General features: G+C 46.2%; 1 protein-coding gene across 1 annotated transcript; it reads right to left on the minus strand.

Moving 5' to 3' along the window:
* Positions 1-276: 276 nt before the first annotated feature.
* MAP3K8 (mitogen-activated protein kinase kinase kinase 8) lies at positions 277-21196 on the minus strand (the record flags this gene model as incomplete). The annotated part of the gene is made up of 7 exons (XM_080717020.1): positions 20846-21196; positions 12125-12292; positions 9292-9553; positions 7143-7249; positions 2623-2775; positions 1640-1886; positions 277-407 (listed from the first exon to the last, which is right to left on the minus strand). The coding sequence occupies exons 1-7, from the start codon at positions 21179-21181 to the stop codon at positions 277-279; spliced, it is 1404 nt and encodes a 467-aa protein (XP_080573146.1). The 5' UTR covers positions 21182-21196.
* Between the last annotated feature and the right edge of the window lie 2742 nt (positions 21197-23938).

A 23938-nucleotide genomic window follows, 5' to 3' on the forward strand; every position in this document is an offset into this window, starting at 1 on the left:
TAATTTTTTAAATTTTCTTGCGCAGTGCATGATGACTGGCGTGGGTCACCAGGGATGGCCTTTCTATCAGCCTTCACCCTGCGAGTCCTTCCGCCTGAAGATTGAGAACTTGGAGAGCTGGCCGCCCCAGGAGTCACATCCGAGTGTCCCTGGAGCCTGCACTGGCCCCCACCTGATAGAGGGTTTCATTCACTATTCAGAGCTATGGTATAGAGTCTGCAGAGCTGGATTCCAGCAGATAAATTCTGTGTCCAAGTGGAGCAGACAGGGCCACCATCAGCCATATTCCAGGGTGGGTGGACCCCGCACAAGATTGAAATAGCCGGCCAGGGCTCCCAGGTCTATGTAAAGAGAACGCTGTCTCTTAAGCATCTCGGATTCTTCCGTGTTTCCCATGCATGAAGAATCTAACAGAGAAACATTGGAAAAAAATATATAAAATGACAAGGGGATATGCAAAACCATGCATACATGTTCTTTCTGCAAAGCAGTAATCCTTGGGGGCCCAAGGAAAGTGCCCAGGCTTTGATTAATTACAGACAGGCCTCTGATCAGAGGACTAGCTACTGTATGCAACCTGACACAGACCCAGCAGTTCAAACAGGAGTCAGTGACGACAAGAACTTAGTGAGAAATCCTGGCATAATTTCCCTAGCCCAGATGGTTTTCTTTAACTACAGAAGAACTGGAAATAGGCAGTAAAATGGAAACAAGCGCTCCAGGCTTCTCATCTGGGTTTGGACCTAAGCAGAGTCACCTCTCTCCAGGCACATCCACGCATGCACCTGGAACACGTAGTGCCTTCCCTAGCTGGGAACGATTCACTGCTGGCTGGGAGGTTTCCAGCAGAGGAAGACGGACACACGAGTGCACGTCAAGCGAGCACTGAGCCTGCGCAGCAAAGCAGAGCCACGGGGCTTCCACCAAGGGCTAAAGGGCCTCAGCCGGACCCAAGCAACCAGAACCCTGCACTGTGCCTACAAAAACCTCACACGCTCGATTTGCTTTTAAGACACATGATAATCTCTGTTTCAATAAAATGAGTCAGAGGCAAATTTCAATGACCCACACATGCACTGAAAGCTGATTATAACTTGGTGGAAATTAACATTTTTTTGGTACTTGGGATTGAGCCGGGGGGTTCTCTACCACTGAGCTACACCCAGCCCTTTTCTATTTGTATTTTGAACAGAGTCACACTAAATTGCCAAGGGTCTCGCTTAGTTTCTGAGGTTGGCCTTGAATCTGTGATTCTCCTTTCTCAGCCTCCCAAGTACTAGGATTACAGGTGTGCGCCACCATGCTTGGCGCTGTTGGTGTTTTTGCTGAATTTCTCAATATGGTACTCAAGAAGTCAGTTTTTTTGTTGTTTGTTTTGCTTTGGGTTTTTCTTTTCTGGGTTTTTTTTTTTTTCCCCTAAGTGATTTTTGTTGTTGTTTTGTTAGAGTCAAGGTTTCACCATGTCACCAAAGCTGTTCCTGAACTCCTGGGACCACGTGATCCCCTGCCCCCTGAGCAGCTGGGCCCGCAGGCACGTGCCACTGCACCAGCTACTCTGTGTGTGCTCATGAGCTACAGCAGGGGTCTGCTGCGGACAGAGCAAGAGGTAGGCAAAGCCTTGCGCCAGCAGGGCACTCACCAGCGATGTTCTCAGGAAGCTCCAGCTCCTTCCTGCTCAGCAGCCGCTGCCGCTCCAGGAGCGCGGAGTCCAGGCTCTGGCAGCGCGGCTGGTCCTCCCTGGGGGGGTTCAGGGCCTCATGTCTCAGCAGGTCGGCTGCACGCGGCCGGTGGTTGGGGTTCCGCTCCAGCGAGGCTTCTATCAGCTCCCTCATGCCGGGGCTGCAGTCTTCAGCGATATCTTCTAAGGGCGGCGCCTGCTTGTGGATCTACCGACAAAAGCAGCTCTCTCAGCATCAATGGCACAGAAGGAGACGCTCACCAGGAAAGGTGCCCATACCTGGAGTTATTTGCTTCCCACCACGTGAAGTACAAATACACTTCAACCCTAGAACGGGCATCCCTTGAGTTTCCTACGGACACAGAGCTAAGCCCATCTTTTGGTTTAATGCTCAATAGGGTACATGCTAGATTGAAGTCAGCAGTGACAGAGCCTGTGGGTGGCCTGAAGGTCCCTGTGAACCCAGGGTGTTCTACCTCCACGCTACGCCCCAGCCCTTTTTGTCCTTTATTTTGAAACGGGCTGGCCTGAGGTCCTCTTGTAGCAGCCTCCTGGGTACAGGGTTACAGGTGTGTGTCACCATGCCCGGAACATGTTTGCTTTTTAATTCCTCAACAGGAAATGGGAATTTCATGTTCCACTGCAAGCCAGGCTGGCACGGAGATCAATCATCTAATGTTTTCTCTTTAGAGTGTTCAGAGAACATACACAGCTTCCTGGCTGGTAGATCTGTAGTGTTCTCATGCTATGGCATGGCGTTTTGTTCCAGCACGAGGAACAGCACGTCATCTCTGCCCAGTGCCTGGAGTGGGAAATTCCCCCAGAACAGCCCGAGGTCTGTACAAAGCTAGCACATTCTTCCACGTGGGAAGGCTCAGCTGCTGCCTCTCTGGCGCTCTCCCACAGGGCTGGGTGGTAGAGGAGGCAGCGCGCCCCACACTCACTATGTAGAGATAGGAGGGGTACGCCGAGCGCGGGTAGCGCTTCACCCAGGGCGCGGTGCCCGTCTGCATGTGGATCAGCGTGGCTCCCAGGCTGTAGATATCGGCCTTCGTGCAGTGGCCCCGGCACAGGATCACCTCTGGGCTCATGTAAATCTGAAAGAGACGTGGGGACATCAGCCTCTTTCTCCTCGTTCATCTGGCTTACATCTCCCCAATCCAGTCCTGGACACCAGACACCGCTCGCTCAGCTTTATCCTGTTACATGCCTCATCCCTTCAGGAAGGGAATGTTGTCGCTGCTGTCTTCGCAAGGAGCTAGGAATGTCACTGCTGTCTTCCCCTAAGCTAAGGAGAACACTGCCAACACTCTGGGAAGAGCCAGGCAGCTTAGGGCGGAGGAATGCCTCTGTCCACAGACTGACATGGCCGACCCAGCAGCAAGAACCAAGCCGGGCCTCCCCAAAGTCCTCCAAACACCAACTGGGTATTGATTTTTCTGTTAAAACACCAATTCCATTCATATTAAAGTGGCCCTACAAATTTACTTTTTTTGTGTGTGTGGTACTGGGGTTCCTGGAAGCCCTTCTACCTCCGGGCTACACTCCCAGACCTATTTTTACATTTTTATTTGGAAACAGGGTCTCCTAAGCCAGCACGTGCGGCTGGCTTCGAACCTGCGCGATCCTCCTGTCTCTGCCTCCCAAGCACGGGGATTACAAGCGTGCACCACCACACCCAGCTTACTTTTCTGTTTAATCAGCAAACCTCTAAATTATCTGCAGTGTCAAGAGGTGACGTGGAAACTTCAGAGAGAGGAAGAACTTAAAAAATAAAGTGCGACGCTGCAGAAATGATCCTAGCAAGTCATTTTGATAATTCTGTCTTATTTCTATGTGCCACAGAAGCCTAGTGGCTAAATATTAAACATCCGTCATATTAACAGTGTATAGGTTTTATTTGGTTCCACGAATCAATGATGAACAAATTGGGCTAGTTTTAAAAATATTTTCCCTAAGAAGTATTTATTTCTAAACTTAAAAAGAGAAAATACAGAAACTAGTAGTCTAAATGAATGGCTAGTAATAGTAAATATTCTAATTATTGACACAGAATATCTCTAATCTGAAAATCCAAAACTCAGAATGCTTCTATATCAGAAGCTTTCTGAGATGCCACAAGTGGGAAATATTTAAACTTGTGAGACAGGTCACAGTCAAAACACATGCCCAGAGCACCGTGACATACGCCTGAGCTCACACTACTGCAGGCTGAGGCGGGAGGGCGACTTGAGCCCTCACGTAAAGACAGGCCTACACAAGAGAGTGGGAACTGGCTCCACAAGCCCCCGAAACACACAGGGCACTGGATGTTAGATACAACTGGCCCAGGCTACGTGCTTGAGAAGGTGCGCGTGCGCTGTTAAATGAGCATTATGTCTAGCTTTGGGACCCACCCCGCAGACACCTCATTGGATATATGCCAATGTTGCAAAAAAAAAAAATCCGGAAGTCTAGAACACTTCTGGTATGGAGATAAGGCACTCGATCTGCATGCAGTTTTACAGTTTTGATGTTATCTGTCATGTAAATATGGAGAAAGGGATTCATGTTCCCGGAACATGTTTCTGAATAAATAAGTAAAAACTAGTTTACAAAAGCTGGGGAAACTGCCGGGCGTCCCCCTCCTAACCCTGTGGGGCGCCGCCCGACAGCATACTTCCTACAAGCGGCTTCCTTCACTCTCAGCAAACAAGACAAACTGCGCAACTTCACAAACTTTCCTGTAGCAAAGAGAGTGCTAGGATCCTGGAGGACTTTCTTATTAAACATGATCACAAAGTTAAAAAAAGGAGCACCGTGTTGAACCCTGTAGTCAATGACAGTGTGTTGTATGCTTTAAAAATGTGTTAAGAGGCCGGGCGTGGCGGGCACACTTGTAATCCCCGCACTTGGGAGGCGGAGACAGGAAGATCGCGCAGGTTCCAAGCCAGTCGCGCTGGCTTAAGAGACCCTGTTTCCAAATAAAAATATAAAAAATAGGTCTGGGAGTGTAGCTCGAGGGTAGAAGGGCTTCTAGGAACCCCAGTACCACCAAAATAATAATAATAACAACAATAATAATAATAATAATAATAATAATAAATTTTTTAATTAAAAAATGTGTTAAGAGCTGGGCATGGTGGCGCACACTTGTAATGCCTGCGCTTGGGAGGCTGAGACAGGAGGATCACACAGGTTCGAAGTCAGCCTCAGCTGGCTTAAGAGACCCTGTTTCCAAATAAAATATAAAATAGGTCTGGGAGTGTAACCCGGAGGTAGAAGGCTCCTGGGTTCCACCCCCAGTACCACCAAAAAAAAATGTGTTAAGAGGGGAATACTTAAACCAGGTGTGGTGGTGCACGCTTGTAATCCCAGCATTCGGGAGGCGGAGACAGGAGGCTTGAGGTTCATGGCCAGCCTCAGTTACTTAGTGAGGCTCTTTGCAACTCAGTGAGACCATGTTTCTAAATAAAGAATTTAAAAAAAAAATAGGGCTGGGGTATAGCTTGGAGGTAGAATGCCCCTGGGTTCCATCCCTAGTATCGGGAAAAAAAAAAAAAAACAGAGGGTAATATATCATGTTAAGTATTCTTACCAAAGTGAAACAAAATTAAAAGAGAAAAAGAAAAGTTAAAAAAAGGAGTGGGTATGCCCTCAACAGAGCAGGCCATGCCAACCCCCAAATAAAGCAAACATTAAGTACAACACAAGCACGTGTATAAGCGATGAGGACCGCGCACAGGTGCCTCTGCAGCTCTCTGTGGCTCTGCACCCAGCAGGGGGACGGCATCTCCCAGCCTGGCGTCCTAGGGCCACCGAGCTCTGCAGGAACCACCGCAGCCAGGCCTGGGGCAGCGGCCCGCTGTGCCAGTGCTCCTCCGCCATCTGCCCCCGAGGCGCTGGGGCAAGGGCCTGGAGCCGGGGTCAGGGGAGATTGTGCATGCTGGACTGCATGTGCGTGTTGGACTGCATGTGATAATTACGTGTTCGCTTAGAGAAGGTTAGGACCAGACTGAGAAGAAAGTAAGAACTTGCAAAAACAAAAAGGACTATGCTATCAAGGTAATTCTTTGATTATTCACATTCCCTATTTATTCTTTCTCTGTACCATGTTAAAAAAAAAACAATTTAAAAGTATGTCCGATTAACCTGCATATGTATTACATAGATACAAATAATGCTCTGAAGATGAACGGGGAGAGAAGGAGGATGAGACCGAATGAGGTTCAACAGAGGGGACCATGTTTGTATTTGTGCTACACAGCAGAGACCAGAAATGTCCTATGGAAAGCAAATCTTTTTTTTTTGGGGGGGGGGGTACTGGGGGTTGAAGCCAGGAGTGTTTTGCCTCTGAACTACATTCCTAGCTCTTTTTATTTTTATTTTAAAACAGGGTCTCACTAAGTTGCCAAGGGTCTTGCTAAGCTGCTGAGGCTATCCTCAGACCTGGGATCCTCCTGTCTCGGCCTCCCGGGTCCTGGGATTAGCGGTATGCACCACCAGGCCTGGCTGGAAAGCAAATTGTTATGGGTGGTTGACGTCTACTAATTTCATCTTATTTGCTCTTTCAGTATAGGAGTAAGGCTAGCTTGAGCTTGTTGAAAGGCGTTGTTGGTGACTTCACAACCATTACCACACATCTCGTGAAAACGTCCACGTGTGAATACTCTGCAGGGATAATGCAAGTTGGTTGAACAGGAGTTGGTTGCTTTCAACAGTAAAGCCAGTTTTGTACTTCGTACGCAGCCATTTGCGATAGCTCAAGTACTCGCTCTAAATATCCTTCAAGAGTAAAGTGCAGGGCTGTTTCACAGCCGGACTTCCTGCTGGAGCGTCCCAGAATAGACGTGCCTTTCTCCGGCATTGCAAAATGTCCATCTGGACCACTCTGCCAGGAAGCCAATGGTCTTTCCCATCTCTAATACCAGAAATCGTTTCTCAAAGTGGCTCCAGGAAAAAGGGTGGAATGTTGCAAATCTGAACTCCTGACTAATGCCAAAATAAGCTGAAACATTTTTCCAAGAAAACATCTCATAAGCATTAAGTCTTATTACATTTTGCAGTCTGGCAAAACAATCTTTAGATCTGTAGATTAAACCTTCTTAAGAAAGGGAAAAAAACCACTGGATGTGGTGGTGCATGCCTGTAATCCAGTACTTGGGAGGCTGAGACAAGAGAATCACAAGTTCGAGGCCAGCCTCAGCAACTGAGAAAGACCCTGTTTCCAAATAAAAAATAAAAAGGACTGGAGGTATAGCTTGGAGGTAGAATGACCCTGGATTCAATCCCCAGTACCACAAAATAAATAAATAAATAAAGTACTGAACTTAGTACTTGGCCTGAATGACATGATTGAGTTTGTATGGTAATTGAATGTAATGGTTTTCACCCCTTCTCTGTCCTTCTTTCTCACAGTTTTTCTAGAATACTTTTTTTTTACTCTTAATCAGATATTAACAATTTTCATGTGCATCATAATTACCTCTGTTCCTCGGAGGTCCTTAGGAAAATAGACCTCCTCGGTCATTTGAACACTCAGGCCAAAATCCACCAAAACAGCTTTCGTAGACATGAAAACGATGTTGCTAGCTATAATGAGAAAGAAGTGTCCTTTTTAGCATAAATTTGTTTATATAAAATGAAGGTATAATCTAAAACAAGAATGATTCCCACATCAAAACAGAGTGAATGCTGGGCGTGGTGGCGCAAGCTTGTAATCCCTGTGCTTGGGAGGCAGAGACAGGAGGATCGCGCAGGTTCGAAGCCAGCCGTGCTGGCGTAAGAGACCCTGTTTCCAAATTTAAAAAAGTATAAAAATAGGCCTGGGAGTGTAGCCTGGAGGTAGAAGGGTTTCCAGGAACCCCAGTACCACACACACACACACACACACACACACACACACACACAAACAGACTGAAATGCTTTACCTATTAAGATGGGTATATTACATTTTAAGGAAGACGGAAGCCAGGCGTGGTGGTGCACGCTTGTAATCCCAGCATTTGGGAGGCTGAGACAGGAGGATCTTGGTACAAGGATGGCCTCAGCTCCTTAGTGAGGCCTCTGCAACTCAGTGAGACCCTGTTTCCAAATGAATAATTTTTAAAAATAGGGCTGGGGTGTCTCTTGGAGGTAGAATTCCCCTGGGTTTCATCCCCAGTACCAAAAAAAAAAAAAAGAACACAAATCTTCGGAGGGTTAGGTCAGGGGGTGGGGAGCACTCCAGATCTCTCAGGAGTCCAGCTATGGGCGTAAGTGCCATGATCCTGCTCGGGTTTCAAATTCTAAGACAGAAGTGTACTATTATCAAGCCATTTTCCTAAAACAGAAAGGAAAAATTTCATTTTTTTCAGTACGGGTTATTCTAGTCCAATTCAGCACTAAGTATCAAGTGGTTATACTGGGTCTCTTTGTCTTTGGATTTTTGGGGTTTTTGTTTTGTTTTTTGCGGGTCTAGAGATGGAGCCCAGGGGCATTCTACCTCTGAGCTACACCCCATGCCCTATTTTTATTCTTTATTTTGAAACAGGGTCTCACTGAGTTGTGGAGGCCTCACTAAGTAGCTGAGGCTGTCCGCGAACCCAGATCTTCCTGTTTCACCCTCCCGAATGCTGGGATGACAAGCATGCGCCACCGCGCCCAGCTTTAGTGGGTCTCTGCATACCTCTCATCATATCTTAATTCTAGCTAAAAGTCAGTGAAACTCGCTTGATGGGTTATTGTCAGGCTGGTGTTCAAAATTAAGAAGCTATTTTGTTCCTCAAAAGCACATGATTATGTGTGCTAAGTAAATTATTTTGTCTTTGGTGCTGGGGATTGGATTTCTGGTCTCACACAGGCTAAACATGCCCTCTACCAATGAGCTACACTCCATCCCTTATTACTGTTTTAAAAGTCTTGGGGAAGCTGGGCGTGGTGGCGCACACTTGTAATCCCCGTACTTGGGAGGCTGAGACAGGAGGAACTCCCAGGTTCGAAGCCAGCCTCAGCTACTTCGTGAGGCTCTCAGCAACTTAGTGAGACCCTGTTTCCAAATAAAATAGAAAATAGGTCTGGGAGTAGCCCAGAGGTAGAAAGCCTCTGGGTTCCACCCCCAGTGCCACCAAAAAAATAAAAGTCTTGGGGATATTTTAGGGGGCAGTTATTACGGTACTGGGGATTGAACCCAGGGACATTCTACCTCTGAGCTACACTCCCAGCCTTTTAAATTTTGTTTGTCTGTTTTTTAAACAGGGTCTTTCTAGGTTGTGGACAGTTTTCCTAACTTGCTGGTCTCAAACCTGCAATCCTCCTGTCCCAGCCTTCCAAGTACTGGGACTACAGGTGTGCACCACCACACCCGGCTTAAATGCCTTGCTAACAAAGGCCTGGGCGCTGCACCAACAGACGTGCAGCTACCTCTGCACTCACTGCTGGACGGCCACCCATCCTGCTGACTCCAAAAGTCTAGCAACCTAGCCGAATCCCAAGACCTGTGTCCAGAGCATAGAAACACAGGGAGAAGGTGACCTGTGCTCCCAGGGAGCCACCACACCTGCCACGGAGGGTGTTGAGGCTGAGGGGAGAAGCCAATTACCTCCCCTATAAAGAGTCTCATTTAAGCCCAATGGCACCCCCCCCACGGTACTCACGTTTAATATCATGGTGAATTACTTTCTTGGAGTGCAGAAAGTCAAGTCCCTTGAGAACATGTTTTGTCACCCAAATAATTTCAAATTCTCTCATGGGTCCACAGCTCTCCAGCTTCTCCAGGACGGACCCTCCCTCACCCGCTTCCATAAAGAGATGAACGGTTTCGCCCCACAGCACGGCTCCGTAGAGCTCAGCGATGTTCTCGTGCCGGAAGCAAGCCTGGATTTCCACGTCAGAGGGCTTAAATTGATCTACAGGGATCTAGAACACAAAAGTATGGGCAGGAGTTTAGACCCAAAGATAACTGAGAATATAGACTATAAGCCAACCCACAAGCCACAAGCAAATCAGGACGCTGCTGGCACTCTCCTGCACGAGGGGGTGCCGCCAGGTGGACACAAGGTCTCCCTCAGATCTGCCTCTGCTACGTCAGCTTTAGGGACAAAACTCAAAGCAAGAACATAAAAAGCAAAACAGCAGAGTATGTTTTCATTTAGGGAGTAGAAACCCAACCAAAGCTTTAAAACTGTAAATGAATCAAAAGAGAATTTACCACCTCTTCTACACATATCGTTTCTGTGACATCCAGATCTTAGGTTGTATTTTTCAGTGTTCTAATTTGATGTAAGATCATATGAAGTCTTTGGTCCCGCCACTGATGCTCTAGAAAGGCATTAAAAGAAGCACTAAGGCCGGGCGTGGTGGCGCACGCTTGTCATCCCCGCGCTTGGGAGGCGGAGACAGGAGGATCGCGCAGGTTCGAAGCCAGCTGTGCTGGCGTAAGAGACCCTGTTTCAAAAAAATAAAAAAAATAGGTCTGGGAGTGTAGCCCGGAGGAAGAAAGGCTTCCAGGAACCCCTTTCAGGTACCACCAAAAATAAAAAATAAAAAAAAAATAAGAAGAAGAAGAAGAAGCACTAGCCATCTCTCCCTTCCATGGAAAATCAGACAGCCATTAAGAATGAAATAGCTTTCAGTGAAGAGATATTTGGAATAGGCCCAAGGTAAAAAAAAAAAAAAGCAAAATGAAGACGTTTGTATTTTATGTGCCTATTTGCAAAAAATAAAATAAAAAAACTAGAATTAAATTTAAGCTCTACATACATCTATGAATAGAAATTATCATGAAAGACACATAAGAATCTATTATAGCTTTCTATATCCTATAGAGCTTCTTTGGGGTTTTTGATCATCTGTATGTTTATTTTTTCTTAAGAAAAAAATGCAGCTAAAATATTAAAATATAAGTGCAATAAGGAAATCAAGTCTACAAAACTACTTTACCATGTTTTGGGAGTGAGATCAAAAAACAGGACACTGTGCCGGGCGTGGTGGCGCACGCTTGTAATCCCCGCGCTTGGGAGGCTGAGACAGGAGGATCGCACAGGTTCGAAGCCAGCCTTAGCTACTTAGTGAGGCTCTCAGCAACTTAGTGAGACCCTGTTTTTAAATAAAATATAAAATAGGCCTGGGAGTATAGCCTGGAGGTAGAAAGCCCCTGGTACCACAAAAAAAAAAAAAGGACACTGTAGTTCTAAGATTTTTATAAAATGACTCCAGATTTTTTATACATTCTAAGTATCAGTTTTAAATAGCCTACTCTAAGCCTTTGTCTTTTTTCCCTTTAACAATATATACTCTAATAAATCATTTTTTAAAAACTAGGTATTGAACCCAGGAACATTCTACCTCTGAGCTACATTCCCAACCCTATTTTTTAGTATTTTTTTGGAAACAGGGTCTCACTAAATTGCAGAGGGCCTCACTAAGTACGAGGATTACAAGTGTGCGCCATCACACTCAGCTTTCTAGTAAATCTTTATGAAGAACAAAAAATAAAAAGGGCTAGGAGTGTAGTGCAGGGGTAAAATGCCTCTGGGTTAAATCCCCAGTACCACCCCCCAAAAAAAACTGATATAAAGCAAAACAGGTATACATAAACAGGTATACATAAACAGGTATACATAAACAGGTATTACATAAACAAGTGATTTGTGCATGTATGTTTGTATCACTTTAAATCTCACTATGATTATATAATTACATTACACCAATAAAAGTATAAAAGTTTTTTAAAGTGTAAAATGACTTGGGCATGGTGGTACATGCCTGTAATACCAGTACTTAGGAAACTGAGACAGGAGGATCGCAGGTTCAAAGCCAGACTTGACAAGTTATCAAGGCCCATAGCAACTGAGCGAGACCTTGTTTCAAACAAAATGGGGCTGAACCCCTTGGTTGCTTCAATCGCCAGTATACCCTAGAGTGTAAACATCCCACCTGTCAGTATCTGGGAAGTTTCCACTTTGGTGATCTTTCTGACAGTGCTGATATGGACTTGCTAGAACATGGTGTTGGCTTCTGGGGATCACTGGGACATGATTCTGTTGGGTGTGACCACAGGAGTGGAATTGTTGGGTCACAGGACACGTGACTGTTCAGCTTCCATTTTGCCACAGGCTTCTCCAAAGCTAGGCATCTTGGCAGTAGCACTGGGATCTTTTCAATACCTGGTATATCCAAATTCATCCCTCTAAGTCTGCAGTCCTGCCAAGCCTTCTGAGCTGCCTCTGCTCTCAGCCTGGCCCCCTCTGGGGCAGGCAGGGCCCCCCATCCACCATCCCTCAAGGGAGATGATGTTGTTTAAACGGCTGCAAATCTGCCAGGACACTCCTGTAATCAGATTAAGATTGACTGGGTGTCTGAGCAAATATTCAGGAGCCGTGTGGCCCCAGGTAGCCAGCATCTCCAGCATCTCAACAGATGCGCTGGGGTCTGACACCCTTAGGTCAAGCAAGCCAGCATGCCAGGCCGCACTGTGAACGTACGTACCAGTTTACATGCCATTCTTTTCTTAGTCTTCAAATCTTGCGCTAAGTACACTTTTCCAAAGGCCCCCCGAGGGATGAAACCGGAGCCTGTGTTCCTGTAAGTCAGTTTCCACGGAATGAGGAGGACGTCCGAGTCTATTCGGTAGCGTCCATTCTGGGGAGTGATCACCTAGGAGACAAGAAACATGAAGGAGGGTGAGGATCCGGCAGGGTCGCCCACCCCGGAGAAGCTGGCCACCGAGGAGCCTCCGTACACACTACATTTAAAATCAATGTCACCGGTGTGATCCTAACACTGTACCAGGGCTATATTTAGAACTTGGGCGAGAGAGAGAAAGCATGTAACAGGGCCCTGGTCAACCTGGTCAGATTTCCACCTAACATGAGTAACCAATTGTCAAATAGACATTAAAATTATTTATCTAAGGAGGAGACAACCGTGACCCAGAGGCTGAAAATAAAGATTGCCACAGCGCCTGCACGGTGAGTGGCTTCTATTAAAACACGCCAACCTGTTTGTCTGCATAGCTATTACTCACACATGCTGTGCACAGACAGGGCCTGGAAGTCAACAGAGGACCGAGGAGGATGGTGCAGGACAACGTGCGATGCCACCGCGGTGAGTGGACCGGGCAGCCGCACACACGACGGAGGGGAGGGAGGCTTCCGATGGACTTACTCAGGTACTATTTATTGGGGCCTGATATGTGCCTGCCACCAGGTTTGGTGCTAAAGGAGAAGCCACAAGCATGAGATAGGAGGTCACCCCTGCCCCTGAGAGGTCATGAGCGAGGAGACCAGCGCTTTCAAAACTGGTGGATCTGGAGAAAAATCATCAAAAACTGCCAAGTAAAAACAAAAGGAACCAGCTTTAAGATTGAGATGTGTATCCTGATGGGCTGCAGGATGCATGCACTGGTCAGGGCTCATCAGACAGACTGGACACTTAATATGTGTAGCTTTTAGCCAGGAGTGTTGGCACAAGCCTCAGCACTTGGGAGGTTGAGATAGGACAACTACAGGTTCAATCAAGGCCAGCAGCAGCAACTCAGCAAGGTCCTCAGCAACTTATTGAGTTTCAAAATAAAAAAAATAAAAATAGACCGGGCATGGTGGCGCATGCTTGTAATCCAGCATTCGGGAGGCTGAGACCTGGAGGATCGCGGTTCGCGGACAGCCTCAGCTACTTAGTGAGGCCCTCTGCAACTCAGTGAGACCTGGTTTCAAAATAAAGAATAAAAAATAGGGCAGGGGGTGTAGCTCGGAGGTAGATTGCCCCTGGGTTCCATCCCCAGACCCGCAAAATAAATAAATAAATAAATAAATAAATAAATAAATAAATAACAAAAAGAAATAGGCCAGGGGGTGTAGCTCAGAGGTCAAATGCCCCTGGGTTCCATCCCTAAGCCCGCTAAAAATAAAAATAAAAATAACTGGGAATGTAGCTCAGAGGTAGAATGCTCCTGGGTTCAATCCCCGCACAAAAAAAACTATATATATATATATATATATATATATATATATATATATATATATAGTTTGTTTTTTTCCGGGCGTGGTGGTGCACGCTTGTAATCTCCGCGCTTGGGAGGCGGAGACAGGAGGATCGCACAGGTTCGAAGTCAGCCACGCTGGCTTAAGAGACCCTGTTTCCAAAATAAATTTTTAAAAATATGTCTGGGAGTGTAGCCCAAAGGTAGACGGGTTTCCAGGAACCCCAGTACCACCAAAAAAAAAAATATATATATATATATATATATAATTTTATATATATAAATTTTTTAATTTTTTAAAATTTACATATAATATAAAATATTACAATATAGAAAGTATATCTCACACTCTAAAGAGAAAAAATGAAAAGAAAAAATAATAGCAATAATAAATAATAATAGTAATAATAAAATTAAAGGAAATTAATATGGTGGCTGGGTATGGTGGCACATGCCTATAATCCCAGTACTCGGGAGGCTAGGATAGAAGGATCACAAGTCCAAGGCCAGCCTCAGCAACACAGCAAGGCTCTCAGCAACTTTGCAAGATCCTGCTTCAAAGTAAAATATAAAAAGGGATATGGTTATAGTTTGAAGGTAGAATGCCCCTGAGTTCAATCTCCAGTACCAAAAACAAAAATAAAATCCAAATTAATAGGAAATTAATATGGTAATACACAAGGAATATGACCTGGAATAGATACCTAAAAATGTCCAAAGTATTCTTTAAAAGTATAAGTAGTCTCACCGGGCGTGGTAGCGCACGCTTGTAATCCTGCGCTTGGGCGGCAGAGACAGGAGGATCGCGCAGATTCGAAGTCAGCCGCGCTGGCTTAAGAGACCCTGTTTCCAAATTAAAAAGTATAAAAATGGGTCTGGGAGTATAGCCCAGAGGTAGAAGGGTTTCCAGGAACCCCAGTACCACAAAAAAAAAAAAAAAGTGTAAGTAGTCTCTAAAATAGATTTTCCTAAATGTCATTAGCAGTATTAGGGCCTCAGGAGTTCTGGCATTCTGAAACCATCAAAGGACACAGCTGGCCCAGGCCCAGCAGAAGCCAGGGGAGTAGAGATGTCCACATCTCGTGTGGGAGGAAGAGGGAGGAGGAGGAGCCGATGCATCTCAGATGCCTGGGATTCCTCCCTGCGAGCTGCTCTAACCACCATCAGGATCTTGCACCAGCATCCAGGATTGCTAATGTTAGCTACACGTCCCACAAACAGATGTGTGCATAAGTCAGGGAATAAAACAGAGAAAAACCCAATACCCAGAAAAGTGAAGCCATAAAATGTAAAAATCATACATTTGCTGACCACGTGTGCTGTGCGGGACCTTCAGGGGGTGTGCATAGGTGAATCTGCTTTGCTCTAAACACAAGTCTCCTACCAGTGACACCTCTAGTCTCTGGAAGCCTCTTCCTTCAGCACCTGAGGCCATGGCGAATGTGAGCCCTTGCGCGGAGCCAGGCCCTGCTCGGGGACCTCTGCAGCCCTTGCTTATTGCCCCTTCCTTGTTAAGCATTAACAGGCTCCCTGGTAGAGCGCTGCCCAGCTCACACAAGGCCCCAGGCTCAATCCCCAGCCAAGCAAAGTCAACAAACGAATGGATCAAGTTAACAGACTCACTTCCACTGCACTTTCCTCCAGCTAACCACCTCAGGGTTTAGCTCACCCTCATGAAAGTTTTACTTTTGCCCAAACTAAATCCGTTCTAACCCAGCTTCACCCTCTAACTCTTTACAAGAGAACGAAGGGTATCATGGCTGCCATGCACAGGGCAAGAAGTATGGAGCTGGCCCTGCGCTCAGTGTGGCAAAGTATTATCTCACCCCAGGGCACAGTGCTCCTCTGAGGTGAGTACTCTTCTTCATCTCCGTTCCACAGATGAAGAAGCTGACTTCAAGAGGTTAAGTAACTTGCTAGCCTGACCAGAGACAGGATTCAAGCGTGGGTAGGTCTAACTCCACAGACACAGCTCCTAGTCTCCACACGAGAGCCTTTTGTGACATGAAGAACTGTAATTAGAGATGAGGTAGGATGCAAGTCTGGTTATTAGAGCCTACACTACGTGTCACTGAGCTCACGGCACCGAGCATTTAGCCTTGTCTTCTGCAAGTCCCTTCAGCTCCAGTTTACGCCTCCTGAGCCCAAGGACCCTGTTCTGAATGTGCCGTGTTCTCCACGGCTACCCCATGACAGACCCCGAACTTACCTGGTGATGGGTACGTCCAGGTAGTGCTTTGCAAAGCACCTCGTTCTTCCCTTAGCCTCAGACCCTCCCTATTCGGGTCTGACATGTTTATGCCTCCTCTTTCTCTTTAGAGGCCCCACCGAATACTCCTATGAAACTCCATGCTGTTTACGTCTGCCAGCTGCTCAACCTGCCAAAGCCATCTTCAAGGGCAGACATTATAAGCATATTTCTCTCTCCTCATCCAGGTCTCTGTTATCTACTTTGAACAATACTGGGCCCAGGAGGAGCCATTGAGAAAACTTCTTACATGTTTTAGAAAGAATAGATTCTATGTAAGTGACCTGCACAGACATGGCTGCTGTAAAACAGATGTGCCTCTGGGCCCCAGACACAGAGGCTGATTATCTAGAACAGAGGCAGAGCTAGCTCTGCCTCCTCTGCTGGTCGTGCGACACCGGGACTCTCATTTCAAATGCTGGGCTGTAAGACAGGGGACCCGGCGCTGCGAAATGTGGAGCAAGTTAACACTACCAGTTCAGGAGAAGTAGCAGACGCAGCCAAAAATGTGTGTGAAGGAAGAGAGAAGGTCTGGGAAACACACCATTAATTAAATATTGGAAGGACTATCAGCAGAAAAGCTAATAACTGCACACAGCAACCACGACGGCATGCGTTCATTAAACACTCACTGACATAGCAGGCCACATGCACTGATTTGTCTACTACACCTAAGAACCCTAGGTGATAAGTAGTGTGAGCAGTATGCTGCTACCCATTTTACCACCAGAACTGGACAAATGTGACATTGAACACTCTAGTATGTCATGAGCTCCCCAAACAGTAGATTTTCAAACACAGACTGAGATGCTCCACCCATTACTGGAGATGATGAACGGGTGACTCAACTTCACACACAGAGCTGGACTCAAGTGTTTCCAGGTTCTTTTTTAGAAGCCCAGACTCCGTGACTAAGCCCCAAGGTGCATCACCGAGCATTTCACATCTGCCCCTATGAGTGAATCCTTGGGGCCTTCAGCTCTGCACGGAATCACCACACGGTTGAGTGTCTAACCCTTTTTGGATTATTCATCCCAGGATCAAGTCACGAATCAGCCTAGATGATCAATAATTTGTAGCTCTCTGACACAGAACAATTCCTAGGTTAGTCTCCTAAAGCTCCTTCCCCATGACTTGCTGGGTGTCACTGGAATCTTGAACAAATATCATTTTTCCGAGAACAGAACGCACAGTAAACACATGCACAAAGCACCACCCAATGTGCCGGGCTTCGGGGGTTTTTATAATTCCTGGTTCTCCACCCATCTAATTGACTCTGTGGTTGTGGCTGTTGGCTTCCTGCACGCACCAACTCTCTATGCCTCTGGCCCTGACACAGGTTGTTCCCCTCTTCTACAACTATCTCTGCAACTATCTCCACTTCATCTGGCTGACTCCAAGTCCAAGGCCTGCTGTGTTAGAATGGCCTGTCCCCTTCTTTCCTGCTTGCACCGGGCAGCGCCCCTGAGCACGGCTTATTCTAAACGCAGTCTGCAGGGCCTGGACCCCTGAAACCTGCAGCTGCTCCTGACATGGCTAGCAAATGAACAGGCCAACATTTCCGTCGAAGCTGCCCATCGCAACATAGGGACACTTCACTGATGGATTTGCACCCCAGGCCAACCCAGGCAGTTCATAATCTCCTAATGCACAGAGACAGAGACAGCAAACAAAGCCCGGAAGTGAGAGGTTTTCATAGGGTAGCAGGAGAAGGCTGGAGAGAAAGGTCTCGGCCACAGGACCAGTCCACAGAGAGCACCGTGCTAGGATGAAAGGAAACTAAACGCAAGCCTCGCCCCCTCCCCATCTCCTTGACGACAGCTCCCAACCCCAAAGCCACTGCTGATGAAGCACAGATACAGAAGGTACTGCCAGTCACAGCAGGTCTTCACTGCCAATCACAGCAAAGCCAAGCATGGCCCGAGAGCCATCAACCACTGGGCTGGCGAGGCCTGGTCCATAGTCCATCCCTGCAGAACGTAAGGTCTTCCTTTTATTCCATTCTGTTTTTCAGTCTTCTTGCTGTATGTTTTTATTTTATTTTATTTGTGATACTGCGGGTTGAATATAGTGGCATTCTAGCACTGAGCTATAGCCTGGCCTTTTTTATTTTTTAATTTTGAAACACAGTCTCCCTAAGTGACTGCACTGGCCTTGAACCTGCGATCCTCCTGTCTCAGGCTCCTGTGGACTGAGATTTTAAGCTTGGGTCTTTTTGCTTTATATCATGCATTTTTGATCATTTTTAAAATAAAATATACTTTAACATTTTCAAGATCCCTGCCTTGAAAACAGATATCCTATTCTTCAATTCTCTGCAATATGCATTTGTTCCTTTACAAGGCACGGGCTCCGTAGTGGGGAATAGAATTTTACCCTTTGCCTTCGCTGATTAAATCCTCACTTCCTTTGAATGGCTTAGTGTGTCTTCTCTGCTTCAGCCTGCCTGACTTCACTCCTAAAAGCCTTCAGGAGACTCTGGGTTCATTGTCATTTTCCTGGATTCTTTTCTGTACATCGTTTCTTTCTCCATCAGCCCGATGGACGAGGGAAATGGTCAACTACACTTAAGTCTCTACATATTTACATTCAAGAGCCATTTATTTAGTCTGAATGTTTTCACTTAAACAAAAGAGAAGAAATTAAAATTGTGTTCATCATCATACACACATATATTAATTATTATGAACCAGAGTCCTCCAGCTATACTTTAGCTAAGACTATCAGGCACTGCTCCTAGTTCAAATTATTACTATTATTTTGTGTGTGTTTCTGGGGATGTAACCCAGGGGCAAGCTACACCCCCAGCCCTATTCTATTCTTTATTTTGAAACAGGGTCTCACTAAGTTGTGGAGGGCCTGAAACTTGCTGAGGCTGGCCGCAAATCTGTAATCCTCCTGTCTCAGACTCCCAAGTACTGGGATTGCAGGTGTGCACCACCATGCCCAGCTCCCATTCAAATTAGAATGATGTAATATTCTGAAGGCAAAGAAATACGTTAACTCTTAAAGGAAGGTTGGAATATCCAGTGGAATATTCAGACCAAAAGAAGTCACAAAACAAGGCGAAATGCAATCTTGCTCCATGTTGAACTGAAAATAATTGGCTTTCAACAAAACAATTCACGACATAGCTGACCTCAATGACAGGGCTGCTTTTCATTAAATGAAGGTGGTATCAGACCCTGGGCTGTTTTAGCACTAACGTCCCCAGCATTAGCCATTCCGCCACTTAGCTACACCAAAGGAAAGAGTCACTTTCCTCAGTAACCACGTCTAGCAAGTTACCACCTACTCCTTTGCCAACTGTTCTTAAAAAAAAAAAAAAATAGATCACCTTTAGCCAACACCTACATCCACCTCTGACATACTGAGAGCTGGCAGACTGCCACGGTACACCTAAACATCACCTGATCCACTCTGGGGCAACAGCCTGTGGTCACAAACACTATTTGGGATGATTTGCATAGTTGGGCCGACAAAGGAAATAAATGCATCATCTGTCATCCATACTTGGCCAATTGAAAAGCGTGAGCCTGTGGATAGCTATTTATTACCTCCCAAGGACATATGTGCAAGAACTGAATCGCCAATATTAGGGTAGTAACACTTCAATGTGAGAACACAGGAGCAAGTAAGTCAGCCTTCAAAGTACTAACAGAGACCAAGGGTGCGCCCCTCTCAGGGGCGGAACCTCAGTACATCTTTCTTCTCTGGGTAAATGATGCATGAGCTTTTTTTTTTTTTTTTAACCCCTGTGGTACTGAGGATTGAACCCAGGAGAGCTCTACCTCTGAGCTACACAATCAACCCTGTTTTGTCTTATACTTTGAAACAGGGTCTCACTGAGTTACCATGTGCTGGCCTTGAACCTACAATTCTCCTGCCTCAGCCTCCCAAGAACTGACATCACAAGTGTACAGCACCATGCCCAGCTTTGAATAAGCTTTTTAATAAATTGTTAAATTAGTCAGGCATGGCGGTGCATGCCTGTAATCCCAGTACTTGGGAAGCTGAGACAGGAGGATTGCAGATTTGAGGATAGCTTCAGCAAGTAGTGAGACTCTCATTAACCTAGTGAGACCCTGTTTCAAAATTTTAAAATATAGGATTAGGGTGTAGATCGGAGGTAGAATGTCCCTGTGTTCAACCCCCAGTACCACAAAATTTAAAAAAAAAAGAAGCCGGGTGTGGTCACACATGCTTGTAATCCCAGCATTTGAGAGGCTGAGACAGGAGGATTGCAGGTTCAAAGCCAGGCTTGACAATTTAACAAGGCCCTTTGCAACTCAGTGAGATCTTGTTTCAAAATAAAGAATGAAAAATAGAGCTAGGGGTGTAGCTCAGAGATAGATTACCCCTGGGTTCCATCCCCAGTATCACTAAATAAATAAATAAATAAATAAATAAATAAATAAATAAATAAATAAAATAAATGGTTAAGTTATATTCTTAAGGGCTATAGAGGACTAGCTCAACTATTAGAGCACTTGCCTAGCATTTGGGAAGCCCTGGGTTTTATCCCCACCACTACAACAACAACAAAAAGATACCTTCCTAATTGTAGAACTACTACTAAATTATGGTTACAACTCTTGAAATAGAACTTTTCATGAAGACTTTTTTTGCATTTTGGAGATGATTGTTACCAGTAACTACATTTTTTGTGTGTGTGGTACTGGGGTTCCTGGAAGCCCTTCTACCTCTGGGCTATACTCCCAGACCTATTTTATATTTTTTATTTGGAAACAGGGTCTCTTAGCCAGCGAGGCTGGCTCCGAACCTGCGCGATCCTCCTGTCTCCGCCTCCCAAGCGCAGGGATTACAAGCGTGCACCACCACGCCTGGCAGTAACCACATTTTTAAAAATCCTACTTGGCAGCTGGTCTAAACAAAGTTTAAATACCACTCCACATTACATAAAGCCACACTGGTAACTCTGAATACATAGCATTCAACTGATCAGGAAAAAAAAACATACCATATTTAGTAAAATCCCCGATTCTTGTGGTCGCTGTCTATAAAAGTGCTTTGCAGTGTTGGAGATGTGGTTAGCAAACGCAAGCAGATCCTCCACCGTCCCGTATCTGACCGAGGACAGCCAGGGCACCTCCTGGCCGCTCAGCAGCAGAGACTCTGTGCGCTCCTCGTTCTCATTGCCGCCCTGACACAGGGTCCTTAGCCTGGGCTCGCACACCGCCGGCTCTTGGCTTGCGTAAAGATTTTCCATGATGTCTATTACATCCGACACGTTTAAATGTTTAATCAATAAGTCAATTTCTTCTCTGTTGTCGCTTCCAGTGCTCATGTACTCCATTACTGTGGCGCCTTCTAGAGAGCCTGCAGAAGAAAACAAAAGTAGTTAGCTTCCCCTCGTGGTATTTGCATTTGAAACTGATGTGAAGAGAGTGGGAACTGGCTTCTCTTTCTGCCTTTGTTTATGAAACCAGGGCTCGCTGTCAACAGTGTGTGTGGATTCAAGTGGTGGACAGGCAAGAGTCTTAAATAATCTTTCCTGCAGCTCCCTTTACAGAGAGAAACCTGAGATCCAGAAAGCCTGCCTGTTACACACTGTGGCATCAGCGCTAGCAACAAACTCTCACTAAACAGAACAAGAATAAGGTGCAACTTGAAAATCTTTGAAGACTGAGGCTGGCTGGCTGGCTGGCTGGCACTCATCCCCCCCCCCCTTGGTACTAGGAAATGAACTCAGGGGCATTCTACCTCTGAACTACACCCCCAGCCCTATTTTATTTTTTATTGGAAACAAGGTCTTGCTGAGTTGCTGAGGGTCTCACTGAATTGTCAAGGGTAGCCAATCCTCTCCTCCTGTCTCAGCCTCCCAAGTACTGGAATTACAGGCCTACACTGCCAGGCTCCTGGATCTTTATAGCTTCCACCCGTGCGTAGCTTAGGTGTTTCCCAAAGTAGCAACCTCCTGCAAAAACCCCTACAGCTCTCAAGCCTACTTTAAAGAACTCCTTGGCCATGGTCCCAAAGCACGAAAAACAGATTTCAATCTAGGCAAACGTAATGACGATAAGTCAAGTTTCAGGAATAGTTCTTATAAAAACAAGCTGAAGAGGTCACTGGAAGAGGGCTGGGGGCCTAGGATCCAAGTTCCGCAAGTGAGAGTGTGGGAAAGAAGAAAATTCACTTGACTCAATTGCCCCCTCCTGAGGCCAGCATTCTTTAATAGCTTAGAGCAAACACCTTGAGAGTCCCAGAAAGCTAAGATCTAGAGGGGAGGAAGGCTGAGCCTATCAGAAGCACCTGGTCAAAGCCAGCTGCTCCAAAGGGGCCTCGTTCTTCACACAGTGATGCCTTGTGGAGGCTTGAGATGAGAAAAAGAAGGCACAGCAGAGAAGCTGCTCTGCCAGAGTTTAGATCAGCACAACTCCACTTCAAAAAGAAACGACAGCCAGGCATGGTGACGTACGCCTGCAATCCCAGTACTCAGGAGGCTGAGACAGAAAGATCTCGGGTTTGAGGCCAGCCTAAGTAACATGGTCAGGCTAGCACCAACTCAGTGAGATCTTGTTTCCAAATAAAAAATAAAATAGGCCAGGTGTGGTGGCGCACACTTGTAATCCCAGCATTTCGGGAGGGTGAGACCAGAGGACTACGGTTGGCGGACAGCCTCAGTTAATCCCTTCACAATTCAGTGTGACCCTGTTTCAAAAAACAAAAAGACTAAAAAATAGGGCTGGGAGTGTAGCTCGAAGGAACAATGTCCCTGGGTTCCATCCCCAGTACCACAAAATAATAATAATAATAATAATAATAATAATAGGATGAGGATGTAGCTCAAAGGTAGAACACCCCTGAGTTCAACCCCAGCACCACAAAAAGAAAAAAAGAAGGAGAGATGATCGAAGAGAATTTTGAAATACACTTGTCTACTTAAACCACTGAGCTCTTGAAGATATTTCAGGTTCTTAAAAAAAGCCCCAGCCAGGCTCGGGGTGTAGCTCAGCGGTAGATCACTTGCCTAGCTTCATGAAGCCCAGGGTTCCATCCCCAGCACCACCACAACAACAACAGCAACAACAAGAAAGTGAGCACAAGCATTGACACAACACTCTGCCAAAGCTCCAGGAGATGCTCCTCCCCAGGGCCACTGGCTGCATGGCCAGCCATTTGCTTCTCGGCCCATCTCATTGGACTAATAAGCACCGGCCTTAGCATCATTGTTAGCTTACCCGAGAGTCATTTTCTTGGTACAAACTGCGTCTGAGGAAATTAGTCTAGCATCTGCCCTGCAGTCTACCACTCCTCTAGACTCTGACCGCTTGGGATCAAATCTCGCCCGCCCCTTCCCACCTGCACGGTGTTGGCTGTGTCTGTAACCATTCGCTCTGACCCCAGACACCTGAGGACCACAACTTAAGTGGAAGGAAGGCTTATTTGCTCAGAGTTCTGGAGGTTCTGAGGTTTTAGTCCGTGTTAGGCAGGGTCATGTCTGCGGAGCTCACGATGTGGCCGTGGGGAGCAGAAAGACAGCAAGGGTAAGGGGCGAGGGCCATGTGTGATCCCCAAGGCCACACCCACAGTGACCACCTCCCACAGCCACTCACTACCTGCCTACCCACCACCCAATACATCCATCAAAGGATGCATCCACTGATGAGATTCGAACCCTAGAGATTCAACTGTTTCACGTCAGAACGTTTTCCATTGTTAATTATTAACTATCAACGTCCAGGGGGCATTCTATATCCAAACTGGAACAGTAGGCAGGCACCTCAATTTCCCCATCTGTAAAAGAGAGTGAGATCTCATGAGGGCGTGTGCGCAGAGCGCTCGGCCTGTGTCCGGGGCACAGCAATACCTTGTTATCCGTAACTGCTTCAAGGGCACGAACGACCGAAATACTGAGACAGACCCGGCTTCGCAGATACTGCAGCAGCTGCCTTTCGTATCTTCCAATGGGATGTGGCTACCTGTTCCCAGACTCGTTCACAGTAAACTATGAAAGATGCATCCAAATTAAGAGACAAAAAGAAAAAGCAGATACTAAGAAATGCTTTGATGGCTGTCATCACACCATGGAATCGAGAGAATAAGACTGTGC

This window comes from Muscardinus avellanarius, assembly GCF_963383645.1.
Source record: "Muscardinus avellanarius genome assembly, chromosome: 20".
NCBI lineage: Eukaryota > Metazoa > Chordata > Mammalia > Rodentia > Gliridae > Muscardinus > Muscardinus avellanarius.